Source organism: Triticum dicoccoides, chromosome 5A, assembly GCF_002162155.2.
Source record: "Triticum dicoccoides isolate Atlit2015 ecotype Zavitan chromosome 5A, WEW_v2.0, whole genome shotgun sequence".
In the NCBI taxonomy this organism is placed as follows: Eukaryota; Viridiplantae; Streptophyta; class Magnoliopsida; order Poales; family Poaceae; genus Triticum; species Triticum dicoccoides.
Window position 1 is genome coordinate 340,185,060 of NC_041388.1, and position 16,293 is coordinate 340,201,352.

The following is a 16,293-nucleotide window of genomic DNA, read 5'->3' on the forward strand; positions in this document are numbered from 1 at the left end:
CCGGCCTTCTTATCCGCTAAGTACTTAGGGCAGTTCCGCTTCCAGTGACCGCTTCCCTTGCAATAAAAGCACTCAGTCTCGGGCTTGGGTCCATTCTTTGACTTCTTCCCGACAGCTTGCTTGCCGGGCACGGCAACCTCCTTGCCGTCCTTCTTGAAGTTCTTTTTACCCTTGCCTTTCTTGAACTTAGTGGTTTTATTGACCATCAACACTTGATGTTCCTTCCTGACTTCTACCTCTGCTGATTTCAGCATAGCAAATACTTCAGGAATGGTCTTTTCCATCCCCTGCATATTGAAGTTCATCACAAAGCTCTTGTAGCTTGGTGGAAGCGACTGGAGGATTCTGTCAATGACCGCATCATCCGGGAGATTAACTCCCAGCTGAGTCAAGCGGTTATGCAACGCAGACATAGTGAGTATGTGCTCACTGACAGAACTGTTTTCCTCCATCTTACAGCTGAAGAATTTGTCGAAGACTTCATATCTCTCGACCCGGGCATGAGCTTGGAAAACCATTTTCAGCTCTTCGAACATCTCATATGCTCCATGTCTCTCAAAACGCTTTTGGAGCCCCGACTCTAGGCTGTAAAGCATGCCGCACTGAACGAGGGAGTAGTCATCGAAACGTGCCTGCCAAGCGTTCATAACATCTTGTTCTGCAGGGAGAACGGGTGCGTCACCAAGCGGTGCTTGTAGGACATAATCTTTCTTGGCAGCTATGAGGATGATCCTCAGGTTCCGGACCCAGTCCGTATAGTTGCTGCCATCGTCTTTCAGCGTTGAAGTTGAGGACTATGTTGGCCATTTGATCTACAAGACATATTGCAAAGATTTTAGACTAAGTTCATGATAATTAAGTTCAACTAATCAAATTATTAGTGAACTCCCACTTAGATTAGACATCCCTCTATCCATCTAAGTATTACATGATCCGAGTTAAACTAGACCGTGTCCGATCATCACGTGAGACGGACTAGTCAACATCGGTGAACATCTTCATGTTGATCGTATCTTCTATACGACTCATGCTCGACCTTTCGGTCTTCTGTGTTCCGAGGCCATGTCTGTACATGCTAGGCTCGTCAAGTCAACCTAAGTGTTTGCATGTGTAAATCTGTCTTACACCCGTTGTATGTGAATGTCTGAATAAAACACCCGATCATCACGTGGTGTTTTGAAACAGCGAACTGTCGCAACGGTGCACAGTTAGGGGGAACACTTCTTGAATTTATTGTGAGGGATCATCTTATTTACTACTGTCGTTCTAAGTAAACAAGATGCAAAACATGATAAACATCACATGCAATCAAATAATAAACGTGACATGATATGGCCAATATCACATAGCTCCTTTGATCTCCATCTTGGGGCTCCATGATCATCTTGTCACCGGCTTGACACCATGATCTCCATCATCATGATCTCCATCATCGTGTCTCCATGAAGTTGCTCGCCAACTATTACTTCTACTACTATGGCTAACGCGTTTAGCGATAAAGTAAAGTAATTTACATGGCGTTTCTTGATGACACGCAGGTCATATAAAAGAATAAAGACAACTCCTATGGCTCCTGCCGGTTGTCATACTCATCGACATGCAAGTCGTGATTCCTATTACAATAGCATGAACATCTCATACATCACATATAGATCATTCATCATTCATCACAACTTTGGCCATATCATATCACAAACCACTTGCTGCAAAAACAAGTTAGATGTCCTCTAATTGTTGTTGCAAGTTTTACGTGGCTGAATTAGGGTTCTAGCAAGAACGTTTTCTTACCTACGTTAAAGACACAACGTGATTTGTCAACTTCTATTTACCCTTCATAAGGACCCTGTTCATCGATTCCGCTCCAACTAAAGTAGGAGAGACAGACACCCGCCAGCCACCTTATGCAACTAGTGCATGTTAGTCGGTGGAACCGGTCTCACGTAAACGTACGTGTAAGGTTGGTCCGGGCCGCTTCATCCCACAATACCGCTGAAGCAAGAAAGGACTAGTAACGGCAAGAAAGTTGACAAATCTACGCCCACAACAAATTGTTTTCTACTCGTGCAAGAATAACTACGCATAGACCTAGCTCTGATACCACTGTTGGGGAACGTTGCAGAAAACAAAAATTTTCCTACGCGTTTCACCAAGATCATCTAGGAGTTCATCTAGCAATGAGTGATTAGATGCATCTACATACCTTTGTAGATCGCGAGCGGAAGCGTTCAAAAGAACGGTGATGATGTAGTCGTACTCGACGTGATCCAAATCACCGATGACCAGCGCCGAACGGACGGCACCTCCGTGTTCAACACACGTACGGGACGGGAGACGTCTCCTCCTTCTTGATCCAGCAAGGGGGAAGGAGAGGTTGATGAAGATCCAGCAGCACGACGGCGTGGTGGTGGATGCAGGGCGTCACAGCAGCAGGGCTTCGCCGAGACTACGAGGGAGAGACGTAACGGGGGGAGATGGAGGCGCCAGGGGCTGGTCTGAAATCCCTCCTCCCCCCCCACTATATATAGGGGTGCCAGGGGGGGCGCCGGCCCTAGTAGATGAGATCTACTAGGGGGGGCGGCGGCCAAGGGGAGGTTTCCCTCCCCCCCAAGGCACCTAGGGGTGCCTTCCACCACCAGGACCCCTCCTAGGGGGAAACCCTAGGCGCATGGGCCTATAGGGGCTGGTGCCCTTGGCCCATCTAGGCCAAGGCGCACCCCCTACAGCCCATGTGGCCCCCCGGGATAGGTGGCCCCACCCGGTGGACCCCCGGGACCCTTCCGGTGGTCCCGGTACAATACCGATAACCCCGAAACTTGTCCCGATGCCCGAAACAGCACTTCCTATATATAATTCTTTACCTCCGGACCATTCCGGAACTCCTCGTGATGTCCGTGATCTCATCCGGGACTCCTAACAACATTCGGGTTTCTGCATATTCATATCTTCATAACCCTAGCGTCACCGAACCTTAAGTGTGTAGACCCTACGGGTTCGGGAGACAAGCAGACATGACCGAGACGACTCTCCGGTCAATAACCAACAGCGGGATCTGGATACCCATGTTGGCTCCCACATGCTCCACGATGATCTCATCGGATGAACCACGATGTCGAGGATTTAATCAATCCCGTACGCTATTCCCTTTGTCTATCGATATGTTACTTGCCCGAGATTCGATCATCGGTATCCCAATACCTCGTTCAATCTCGTTACCGGCAAGTCACTTTACTCGTACCGTAATGCATGATCCCGTGACCAGACACTTGGTCACTCTGAGCTCATTATGATGATGCATTACCGAGTGGGCCCAGTGATACCTCTCCGTCATACGGAGTGACAAATCCCAGTCTTGATCCATGTCACCCAACAAACACTTTCGGAGATACCCGTAGTCTACCTTTATAGTCACCCAGTTACGTTGTGACGTTTGGCATACCCAAAGCACTCCTACGGTATCCGGGAGTTACACGATCTCATGGTCTAAGGAAAAGATACTTTGACATTGGAAAACTCTAGCAAACGAACTATACGATCTTGTGCTATGTTTAGGATTGGGTCTTGTCCATCACATCATTCTCCCAATGATGTGATCTCGTTATCAATGACATCCAGTGTCCATAGTCAGGAAACCATACCTATCTGTTGATCAACGAGCTAGTCAACTAGAGGCTCACTAGGGACATGTTGGTGTCTGTTATTCACACATGTATTACGATTTCCGGATAACACAATTATAGCATGAATAAAGACAATTATCATGAACAAGGAAATATAATAATAATGCTTTTATTATTGCCTCTAGGGCATATTTCCAACATTGCGATCCCCTATACTTGTGGGTTATCAAGAAGAAATGGCGCGACAGTGCCACGGACGGCATCACCCCGACATACGCCTCGCAGTAAAAGGCAAAGGTCGACAAGAGAAGAACGGAGTTAGGATGGAGGTGGAGAGCCTGTAACCCATAGTGTTGGAGGGCTGCGTAGAAGAAGTCGGAGAAGGGAGGAACCAGGCCGGCGACGATGCTGGTCATAAAGAAGGGGTAGAAGGAGCTCTCTGAAGCCTCGGGCATGGCGGAGCCAGCTCGGAGCTTGGTCTTTCCCTTCTCGTTGTTCTCCCCCGCCGCCAGCAGGCGCATGGCGGTGAGATTCTTCGCCGAGACATTGGACGCCTCCAGGGCCGGCTCGTACCAGGCAGGTGGCGAATCAACCTTGGGCTTTCAGGGCGCCATTGGTCGAAAACTCAGAAGGGGATCGGAGCAGATCTGGAGATTTCGGAAGCAAGGAGCGAGAGATAGGATCTGAAGCAAGGCGAAGGAAAGCGATGAAGACAAGTGTTGCCCGCACCGGCCTTTTTGTCAGACGGGCAGTTTGCCGAGGCAGCCTGAGGAAGCGGAGACGCCCACGTCCAATCAGTCACCACGCGCCAACCATGGCCGCAGGCTGATGGGACAGGAGCTCCACGCTTGCCCTTTGGCTTTGCCTCGAAGCCAAGCCCGAGCGCGCCTTGGGCCCGGGGGCTACTGTCAGCGTTCTGGGAACGGGGGTCCCCAGACTTGCCTGCCTGCGACTCGCAGCGTGGCTCCACCAGCGGCCCTGTACGGCCCATCTTCACCAGCAAACACTCAAGACCCTCGCGAGGGGCCAAGCCTCCCGAGGCAGATGATGCAAGACCTCCTCAGGGGCGGCCTCACCAGGCTGGTTCACGAGGGGCAGAGAGATCAAGGCAAGGGACACCTCGCGAGGTTTCTGTGACGCAAGCCATGACGATTGGAGCCAGGCGGGCGCCAGCGTGCGCAGTGTCCTCGTTTCCTATTTGGTGCTAAAGGGGCAAGCGCAGACGAGGAGTCCTGAGGCACCAGGCAAATGTTTCCATATCGGAGCAACAAGACCAAGACTAATAGGACGACAGGACGAAGATCACCGTGGAGCCCAAGACGGCGTCACCACCAGAGCCTTTGGCAGGCGAAGACTACTTTTATCAGGATAGCTTGTACTAGTTGTCCCCCTTTGAATTTGGCCGTTGTGGGATCCCTTCCCGCTCAATATTTGGAAAGAGGACCAGTGCCTCTATAAATAGGACTAGCCATCACCATAGCAAGGGGGCGAATCAGAGAGAGAGAGAGAGAGAGAGAGAGAGAGAGAGAGCATCAACTCACCAAGCACAAGAGCACCTCACCTCGCAAGGCTGTTCTTCCCTTGTAACTATTCACCCTCTGCCCAAGAGGCAATCCACCACACCACACTGGAGTAGGGTATTACACCACAACGGTGGCCCAAACCAGTATAAATCCCGTGTCTCGTGTTCTTTGGGTTCGTCGAGCTAGGCCATGAGATCATAGAGTGTGCGAGCTAGAGAGGGGGAGAGATCTTTGTGCGCACCCCAGTGTTCGAACCTCAAGGGTTTTGCCAGAACCCGAAATCCGACAATAACTGTCTCATGATGAATATCATCCAACAAGTCACCAATCCAATGCCTACGAATTTATCCTTATTGATCTTGCTGTGTTACTATTGCTATCATCACTGTTACACTTGCTACAAAATATTGCTATCACTATTATTGTTACCGTTGCTACTGTCACTACTATCAAAACTATCAAACTACTTTGCTACTGATCACTTTGCTGCAGATAATAAATCTTCAGGTGTGGTTGAATTGACAACTCAGCTGCTAATACCTTCAAATATTCTTTGGCTCCCTTTGTGTCGAATCTATAAATTCGGGTTGAATACTCTACCCTCGAAAACTGTTGCGATCCCCTATACTTTGTGGGTTATCAAGGATGGCTTTACCGCTCTTAGCCACCTGTCGGAGTACCCAACATGCCCGAAGGCTATGTGTTGATTCAGTATTCGGCTTCGTATATATCTGACAAGGTTTATCGAGCAGGTCGTCAAGGACGGTTCTATGTCTCGTAAAGGGCTTGACTTTTTTGTCCACGGGATGATGATCAGGTGCCCCGTAAGGGTGCATCCTTTTTGTCCGTCCGGTGGTCTGCTTGAAGGCAGGAGGTTCCCACTGAGCTGTCTGGGCCTTCCAGGTGCTTTCCATTGCGCTGTATTTTTATACGATGTGTGCCAAATCTGCAAAATGCAGTATGCGACAACGGTTGAGGGTGTTAAGGATTCCCTCGTCCGTACAGTTGCCGTAAAATACCGAAACCGCGTCGTCGTCCCAACAATCTTTGATCTTGTTTTTGACAAGGAGGAATCTGCCCCAAAAGTGGTGGATCATTTCCTCGGGTTGCTGCTGTACATACATTAGTTCGCATACATCTGGAGGACCTGAATTGCTTGGGGAATATTGCTTGTGGTGGGTGGGCGGGTTAAAATCCGAACCCTGACCCATTATTGCATCCAGAGTTTGAAGAATTTGCGAGGTCACCGACCCAGGGTCCGGAGTGTCCTAGCGGCCTTCGGGCTCAACGCTCGATTCTATGTTCGGAGGACATGATGCCTCTTCCCGAAGATGGGTATCTGGCTCGCAGGACTCAGAAATCCGGACATAGCTTGTTCTTAACTTAGGGGAAGAAGTACTCTCGGCTTGTTCCTTTACGACCACTACCAGATGGGTGATCGGCGGGGACCTGATTTCCCTCTGATCGGGTTTAAGTCCAATCTGATCGTAGTCTGTTGCGACTCCCAAGGCGACGATGCAATCAAGTAGCTCGTTTAAGGATGAGGCATCTGCTGGATCCATCTTTTCGGAGTGTTCAAGGCCAACGTGAAGACGATGTTTAGCGATCTCGGGGGCTGCCTTTGGCTTAAAGGCCGCACGGGCGCCCACGGTGAAACCGTCGAGCTGGAGGAGTTGGCCCGGAGCTAGGGCCTCTCCAAAGGTAATGTTGTCGTTAATGACAAGGCGAGCCATCGATCCCGTCGTCGACGACACAGTGGAACTCTCAATGAAAGCACTAATGTTGGTGTCAAAACTGGCCGATCTCGGGTAGGGGGTCCCGAACTGTGCGCCTGAGGATCGAAGGTAACAGGAGACAAAGGGACACGATGTTTACCCAGGTTCAGGCCCTTTTAATGGAGGTAACACCTACTTCCTGCTTAATTAACTTTGATGAATATACGGGTTACAAGAGTCGATCTACCTCGAGATCGTAAGGGCTAAATCCTAGATGTCTAGCCTATATGATTTGTGATAACCTCTACGGACTAAACCCTCTGATTTGTATAGACACCGGAGGAGCCTAGGGTTGTACAGAGTCGGTTTACAGAGAAAGGAAACTACATATCCGGTCGTCAAGCTTGCCATCCACTCAAATAAGAGTTCCTCTCGGACACGGGGAAAGGCTTTCTATCTTGTATCTTCATGGCCCATCAGTCCGGTTTATGCTACACAACCTGGACACCCGAGGACCCCCATAATCCAGGACTCCCTCACCCCCATTCCGGTGGTGCTTCTAGCATCATCGGAGGGCGTGTGGAGGTTTGTCTCCGGCGGATCTCACAAGATTCGGTCGACGTTTTTCTTCGATGGATCCGCTTGGATCCAGCCTATGTTCGTGTGTCTACAGATTGGATTCTTTCGATCTACGTTTCTCTTTATTGACGATGGTTGCTATTCTGGCGATTTTTTGTCAAAAGAGACCACCCGCCGGATTGAAATGACAAAAAAGACCACCTCTGAATCAGATTGACAAAAAAGACCCCCTCGTCGTGGCGGCAGACGCGGCAGGCGACACGTGGCGCCTGCCGCCACGACGTGAGGCGGCCGGCCCCGCCACCACGCTGCCAGGCGGCCAGTCGTGGGCAACAGAAATCCAGGCCAGCGACGGAACGGAGCTAGGTATGGTGGGCCACGCCGCCACTGTATGAGGCGGCCGGTACTGTAGCCCTGGGAGCGGCACTGTAGCGTGCACTGCTGCTGCTGGGCCATGCCGCCACCAGTTGAGGCGGCTGGAACTGCTACTGGTGCAAAGCGGGACGAGCTGCACTGCTGCTGCTACACGCGGCCTGCCGTGGGCTGGCACTATATTGCTAATTAACTAATTTGTCTCGCATATATGCTGCACACATTGCAGTGTTCAACCTTTGATGCAATTTATTTTTAATTTTAGCATTGCGTGTGTCATCATGTCCACTAGAATATATGGGTTTTGATAAATAGAAATAAAGAGGAAACAACCTGCGGTTCGGTTGACTTGATAAAGTTACAGAAAAGACCTATTGATTCATCATAAGTGAGAGTATTGTTAGAACAATTTTAAAGGTAATATATATGCACAAATTATTTTAAAGGTTATATATATGTGCAGCAGCAGCAATGCAGCTCGTCCCGCTACAGTGCAGCGCACAGCAGCTACAGTGCCGGCCACCTCAACGGGTGGTGGCATGGCCCTGCAGCAGCAGTGCGTCGCTACAGTGCCGCTCCCAGGGCTACAGTGTTGGCCGCCTCATCATGTGGTGGCATGGCCCACCATACCCAGCTCCGTTCCGTCGCTGGCCTGGATTTCAGTTGCCAGGGACTGGCCGCCTGGCAGCATGGCGGCGGGGCCGGCCGCCTCGCGTCGTGGCGGCAGGTGCCATGTATCGCTTGGCGCGCCTGCCGCCACGGCAAGGGGGTCTCTTTTGCCAATCTGATCCAGAGGTGGTCTTTTTTGCCATTTCGATCTGGCAGGCGGTCTCTTTTAACAAAAAATCCTATTCTGGCACGCTGGCCCTCTGGGACCTTAGCATGGCGATTTCCCGACTGTATACTACAACAAGGTTTGTCCGGCTCCAGCGATGGAGGGGCGATGACGGCAGCGCAACTTAAGCCGCTCCAGTGTTTTAGTCGTCGCTAGGTAGTCTATAGACGTGGATCTAAATTTTATTTCTGGTGTTCTTTATACTACCTTGATAGTTGATGAACAGATCAGAAGTTTTTTTTAAAAACAAAAATAATCAATTTTATTTTATGCTCAAAAAGCGAGATAAAACCAATGAAAAAAACAGCGCGCTACAGCAAAATAGCGGTAACCTTAGAATATGCTATTAGCGTGCTATATCGCGTTATAGTGTGCTATTAGCGAGATGTTGTATATCGATATATTTAACGAGACAATTCTTAATACGCAATAGTGCGTTATTAGCGAGGCTATAGCGTGCTATTTTTTTTCCAGTGAATAAAACTCAACAGTAGTTAAAAGCCACACGAGGCGTCCGTCCGAAAAACATAATACAGCAGGCGTATGCAAGTTCGGGACGGCTTTGCGAAATTGGAATCCGCTTCGAGTTGGTTTACGTAATATCCCCAATACGCCTCATGAGTCATGACCGGATTACGGTAAATAAACCTCTGTCTTTGCGCAGGGTCGTGGGACGGACGAAAGAGAGAGAGGGAATCAGTCAGGGAAGGACAGAGCGAGAACACAAAACGAGACTCGGCGGCGGTGGCCAGGGAGAAGAAGAAGCATGGTGTTCGGCCGGGGCAAGCCGTCCTCGTCCACGCCCTCCACGGCGGCCGCCACCTCGTCGGCTGCCGCGGCGGCGTGCTCCGACCTCCGGGCGGCGTACCACGAGTGCTTCAACCGGTGGTACGCCGACAAGTTCGCCAAGGGCCAGTGGAACAAGGACGACTGCGCCGCCGACTGGCACAAGTACCGCGCCTGCCTCGAGGTAAACCTAGCCCACGCCCCCCCTCCACCCCCCGCCCCAACCACAGCTCGCTATCATTGCTCGCCACCTAGATTGGATCGCTGGTTTGCTATGCGCGCGGTAGAGATCCCCCCGCCATTGACCGCCTAGTTTTCTCTGATGGGGCTCCCTGAGGTGATGTTTTCCAGAGATATGGATTCCTGATTATGAAGATCTTGTAGTCTAGGCCGAGGTAATTCCGGGGAGGTATAAATTTCGTGTAAGATTTGGAATTGCTTGTTTAGGAAGATATTTTGAGAGACTGTCTCGATTATGTCGCTTCTTTAATTGGGTTGGCTTAACCGCTTAAGGTTGTTACTCTGGGGAGAATGTGAGAATCATCATAGTAGGGGGGCTTATGGCGGTCAGTTGTTGTGTTGCTTATGATCTTGATTTGGATTGCGCTGCAGCCCTCATGTTGCAAATGTGGGATCTGGCCATCTTGTGCAATGACAGTTCAGAGCACTTATGGACAAGCAATGTAGGTTAACGAGGATGCTGTTTCTTGTTAATTTTTATCCACTCTTCAACCCAAAAAGGTTATTGCCTGAAAACAGAGGATATTAACCTTGTATCCTGTTTGAATAGTCGGAGCAGTTGAGCTTGCAAGACTGCTAGTTCCATCGCATTTGCATGACAATGCAGTTAATTGATATCGCTGGGGAGCTCAGTCTGTAGAGAGTTCACCAACAACGGATTTTTTTTTTGGATAAAAGGCACCAAAGTAACCATCAAACCCTTCTACGATTACATCCCAGGCTACACCGAAAACGGATCTTGTTAAAAACATTTGCAGTTACAGGTGTTCTTATTTTGCTTATTGGCTGCTGCTAGGTTGTTTTCTAGGTAAGTACTCCCTCTGTCTCAAAATGTAAGACGTTTTCACTATGATAGTACCAAAAAACGTCTTGCATTTTGAGACAGAGGGAGCATTGGTCATAACTGGTGCGATGCTGGTGATAATTTGGGACATGGTTGGTAGGCATCCTGGTTGCTTAGTGACTGCCAACCCACCCAAAGATCTGCTATTTCTCAGGAAAACCCACTGTTGCCAATTTCTATTGCTGAACGGACTGTCTTTTTTTTTCACTTGCAGAGTTGGATGTCGATTGTTCTTCATGACTTAATTATTTAGTGTAAATAGCAATGATGTGTATTGCATAAAATTGGTGGTTATATCAAATCGTACCAGATTGATGGTTCACAGCTTTGCGTTTTTGTCTGCAGCAATTTGCCATTACTGCAAGGAAAGAAACCTTCTTAACACCCGAATGTATTTAATTAGTTTGTTTATAGATAAAAGTTCTCAAAAAAATATTCAAAAATCGGCCTGTGTCTGTTATTTGCCTCTTCAGTTGTCCATGTTGTTGTCATATATCTGTATTTTACAAGAATGATTGTTCAAAAATTGAGTTTGACGAAGTTGTGTTCATTCACATAATCACAAAGCACTGTTGTACATAACAATGAGTGTTCAACATGCACCAGTACCCTGTTTTCTTCATTTCCACATAAGCAATCTGTATTATCTTGCATTTCACAGCCATTTAGGTTTAGGTTCTATGATTTAATGTTGCGTGATTCTTGCTTGTCTAATGGCTGATTGTTCCATGTTTTACTTGTGTCTAGGAACATCTCGAAGACAAGCATCTCAGGCAAATCCTACTGGAGTCGGAAACATCTCCCTCTTATGCCCAGCTTGATCCCGATTCTTCGTCACGACAAGGTGCCACCCCATCAAAATGACAGTCTTGGACTAACAACATGGTCGATTTCTTTCCTTGATCAAAATTCGGAGACGATTGATAGAGTGAACCAGAAAGTCTGTATTTGGATACATGTTATGTCCCTGGATCATGTCGATTTCAGCTCATGAGATTAACTTGTAAAATTTGCTTGGATGTGATTGCACTCAACTTACAAAGTATACTCAACCAAGCAATAGTTTGTAAATACTGAGCAGTTCTGGATTATGAAATTAGTTGAATAGTATCAGCTGTCCAGGTTCTGTAACACTGTTTCACGCACGCTTCTTCTAGTCAAAGGATGGGATGTAGATTAAATCTTATCATTTGCTGTGATGAGAAATAAGTCACAGATATTTCGAATAAGTGGACAGGGAGAGGGGGTTGCATAAAAGTCAAGAAATAAAAAAACCTAGATGTAGGCAATGGATGTAGAAATAAATCAATTGGGTACATAAATGTCCAACTGGATCTTATATCAAAATTGGTTCTCACTTCTCCTGCATGGTGCATAAATATCCAACTGAATCTTATATCCAAATTTGTTCTTAACATCTTATATTATGGGAGGGAGGGAGTAGTAGGCAATCTTGTTATCGGAGGATGGCAATTCGATGCGGTTCTGGCTGCAAGAAAAAAGGCTTACGTCCTCGACAGTGTTATGAGTGGGTAGTGAGGTTGACAGGTGTGCCCTTTTGTGGTGGTTTTTACCGAGTTTCCGCAGATTAATCGAGCAACCCTCTTCTGTTTATTTAATGAATTGAAGTCCATGACTTAAAAAAAAGTACCTCATCTGTAATAAAGAAATATATTTCTTTACAGAGGGAGTAGCAAAGAGGTGATACATGTGTGTTGTACGATAGCAGCGAGGGGTGAAGAGCCAGGCGCTCTACCTCTACTCCTCCATCCTGATGACGCAGCGCAGGCCTTCCCCCTTGAGCATGAGGTCGAAGGCCGTGTTGATCTGCGAGAAGGGCACGCTGTGGGTGATGAACTTGTCCAGCTCCAGCTCCTTCCTCATGTACATGTCCACCACGCCGGGGAGGCCCGTGCGCGGCTTGTAGTTGCCGAAGAAGGTGCCCCTCAGCGTCCTCTCGTTGAGGAAGTTCATGGGGTGGGTCTTGAACACCGCCTCCTTGTGCGCCACGCCCACCAGCACCGCCACCCCCCACCCCTGCTCCCATCCATCAGGCCATAGCATCAGTTTCAGGATTCAGTTTCAAGCAGAAGATGAAGAAGAAGCAAGTGGTCATCATATGTACATCGTGCACGCATTCGAAGGCGGAGATCATGGCGTCGGCGTTGCCCGTGCACTCCACCGCCCGGTCGACTCCGCCATCGGTCATCTCCACGATCACCTGTGGCATATGTTTTTGGACCATCAGCATTTCATTTGACACAAGCTTCTTGTGTACGTATGTCATGAACAAACGTACCTCTTGCACTGGCTTGGTGTGGTCCTTGGGGTTCACAAAGTCGGTGCAGCCAAATTTCTTAGCTGAAAAACGATGGACATGCATGGGGTTGCAAAGGTTCAGTCAGTCTGCTCCGGTGGTAACCAATAAGTACATTTTTGCCAAGATGGATGGAGTGTTTTTATTTTCTTCCTGAAGATCGATGGCATGGCAGTGGGAGATTATCATGCGTACCTTGTTCGTGTTTCGCAGGGTTCAAGTCCACACCGATAATCCTCGATGCGCCGGACATCCTGGCCCCTTCCATGGCCTGATCATACATGAATGCACGGTAATTATATATAGATGAGCACAATTCTCGTCGACCTGAAAGAACATCTCGTGGAGAAAAGTATCACTTACAGCGAGACCCACAGCTCCAAGACCAAAAATCGCCACTGTCATACCCTTCTTCGGCTTGGCGACGTTGAGGGTGGCACCTAGCCCTGTGAATTAGAAACGTGACATCTCAGTAGTTCCCTGAGGCGTCCCAAATATGTTGATCTCGTCGGCTGGGAGGATTTCGTCTGTACAGATAGATTCTTACCGGTTGAGATACCGCAGCTAAGGAGGCAGACTTTGTCGAGGGGCGCCTCGGGGTCGATCTTGGCGAGGCACCCGACATGGATCACGGTGTACTCGCTGAAGGTGGACGTCCCAACAAAGTGGAAGATCGGTTTGCCGTCGATGGTGAAGCGGGACTGCCCGTCGCCGATCATGACACCGCGGTCGACATTGATCCTGAGGAGGTCACAGAGGTTGCTCTCCTCTGACCTGCAGTGGGCACACTCCTTGCACTCTCCGGTGAACACCGGGAGGACATGGTCTCCCGGCACCAGCTCAGTCACGCCCTCACCAACACTCTCCACAATGCTGTGAAGGAATAATGCAGGATTCAGGATGACTATATAATTGGACTAATAAACCATGATTCAGGTGAGGATTCAAGCTAGATTCAATGATGTAATTACGAATTAAAACTTAAAACAGGGGAAGAGAAGGGGAACTAAGAGAGAGGCAAAAGGTGAGGATGGATACCCTCCAGCTTCATGGCCCAAGATCCTAGGGAAAACCGGAGTTTGGCCCTGCCCAAATGCAAGCAGCACATCACCAACTGCTCCATCCATCCATGCATCCAGATGCAGTAATTTGGATAACGCTGTGAGATGTTGTGGATGAGATATATACCTTGGCCTCCCAGAAGTAGACGTCAGTGTGGCAGAGCGCGGTGTAGAGGATCTTGACGCGCACCTCCATGGCCTGCGGCGGCGCCACCTCCACCTCCTCCATCGACAGCGGCTTCCCGGCCTCCCACGCCACCGCCGCTGCCAAGAACAACCAAATTAATCCATTCATTATTAGTTGCATCCCATCCACCCATTCCAGGAACTGCGATGAATAGGAAACTAAATAGTTGAGGAACCAACCTTTGCACTTGATCACCTTCCCGGCGGTCGCCATTTCACTCCAAGAGCTTCAGTCGATGCCCCCCTCGCTGTTTCTTCTTCTTCTTCTTGCAGTCACAGGTTTACTGATGAGCTGTTGGTGAGGACTGAGGAACCGAACTACATATATACACCGGCTGCTGAGAGGAGTCGATCGCTGTGGCGGGATCTTTTTTTTTTCCTTTCTTGGGCTGTGTGCATTCTAGATGTCTTTACGACATCTTGCAGGTGTAGAGACTGGGTGTAATTGTTATCTTCACGATATTAATAGATTTCCTTTTTTGAAAAAATATATACACCGGCTGCTGGTCGACGGTGAATCGACGAAGCGGATTGGTTGATGACATAGGACGGGGTGTTAATGTTGATGAAGCAGATTGTTTTCTTCTTTTGATTATGATAGTTTTTCTTGATTTTTATCGAGGCGTCAATCAACATCATTTTAGTCGGTTCATTCAGATGACTATTCTCAGATTTGGCTTTTGACACGATATCTGTGGGAATGGACTGGTTGCCTGGCTAAAACTTGGGGAACACTGTTGCAGCAATGGACCGTAGCATCTTGTGATGGTAGCAAGGCGATAAGTGCGTGGAAAATAATTGTGTGGTCCGTGAAGTTTAAGGCCTCAATAATTGGCTCAATGATCTGATCTTGCTCTCGTGTTGTGATTTCAACCTTTACGTTCGTAGAATTTATTTACATCAGACTGCTGCCTCCTTTCATATTATTATTTTTGGATATCACACATTCACACGTAATAAAATGCAGCCATAAAACCAGAATCAGCATCGTCCATGGCCAAAATAATTTCTTCTTTGCTAATGACATTAGGGTCATGCTCAACTTCCCTAATTAACTACTCCCCCCATCCCACAATATAAGAATATTTTTTAAGCTAACATAGCTTGAAAAACGCTCTTATAATTTGGGACGGAGGGAGTGTATTTTTGACGCTACACTAGTGTAAAAAACGCTCTTATATTATGGGACGGAGGGAATAAATGATACCTCGTGCGTTGTTGCGGAAACCCGTTGCAATATACTTTGGTTGCTGGATTTATATCATACTAAGAAACAACCTTTGTTACAATTGGACATAGATTGCTCGCTGATCCCATTAGGTGAAAGCATGCTTCTATCTTAGATGGCACAAACTAATTTCCGACGCTCTATTGTTCTCGTTTTATGAATATTAGGGTGTCATATACTATTAAATACCATGCATATCTTTACCGAAGAGCTGATAGTATGTTTATGCACTAAAAGATCCAAAATGGTTGTAGAGTACGATGCACTATGGTCATCCGGATCTTTCATTTGACAAGAGGTGGTATAAGGAAAGCATCTAAAACCATAAACTTAAGCAAGGATGCATTTGCTGGTAATTTAAATATTTGTTTTATTGGAAATAATAATTTCATGTCATTTTGAAGGAAATTGCACCTTAACATTAACTTTACAGGTTATAATTCCATATTGCATCGCGGAAATATAACTTACAATGAGTATATTCAAATTGGTAAAGGGCATGCTGGTAGTCTTAATCAGATATCAATATTTGAAGCCAAAGTTGCAAATGGCAATGGTGAACAGACAATCAGACGTGAAATATACTGCCTAGGGCAAGGATTTGATCTTCGCCAGATGCTTTCCTGCTATTTCACCACAATGGGGCTCTAGTTCAACAGCCTAATATATTTTCTCCATCCCCCGCTCTGTCGTGCACGCTTGCATTGTAACTTCACGTTGGTTAAATCCAATCTTTTCAGTGGATGTATTTTTTTGTTTAGTACCAACGACGAGTCCTATTATTCTACCGGGTCCATATTTTATGTAGTTATCAATTGTAGGTGTTTATATTTTCCTCTGTGGGCAGTTGTATTTAGTTCTTCATGGGCTGCATGAAGATATCCTACTTAAAGCAGAGGCTAAGAATATGAAGTCGTTAGAAAGTTCCCTTGCATCCCAATCTTTCATCCAAATTGGATTGCTTACGTCAGGGGCGGGGCTAGGAGAGAA

At 47.7% G+C, this 16,293-nt stretch overlaps 2 protein-coding genes across 2 annotated transcripts; one reads left to right on the forward strand and one right to left on the reverse strand.

Moving 5' to 3' along the window:
- Positions 1-9,295: 9,295 nt before the first annotated feature.
- Positions 9,296-11,621, forward strand: LOC119301386 (uncharacterized protein At4g33100-like). The gene is made up of 2 exons (XM_037578351.1): positions 9,296-9,611; positions 11,259-11,621. The coding sequence occupies exons 1-2, from the start codon at positions 9,408-9,410 to the stop codon at positions 11,373-11,375; spliced, it is 321 nt and encodes a 106-aa protein (XP_037434248.1). The 5' UTR covers positions 9,296-9,407; the 3' UTR covers positions 11,376-11,621.
- A 478-nt stretch (positions 11,622-12,099) lies between these two features.
- LOC119301385 (alcohol dehydrogenase 2) lies at positions 12,100-14,394 on the reverse strand. Its single transcript, XM_037578350.1, has 9 exons — positions 14,256-14,394; positions 14,017-14,153; positions 13,867-13,913; positions 13,376-13,701; positions 13,192-13,274; positions 13,024-13,099; positions 12,811-12,872; positions 12,637-12,732; positions 12,100-12,548 (listed from the first exon to the last, which is right to left on the reverse strand). Exons 1-9 carry the CDS (start codon positions 14,287-14,289, stop codon positions 12,270-12,272), a joined length of 1,140 nt encoding a protein of 379 aa, XP_037434247.1. The 5' UTR covers positions 14,290-14,394; the 3' UTR covers positions 12,100-12,269.
- Positions 14,395-16,293: the final 1,899 nt, after the last annotated feature.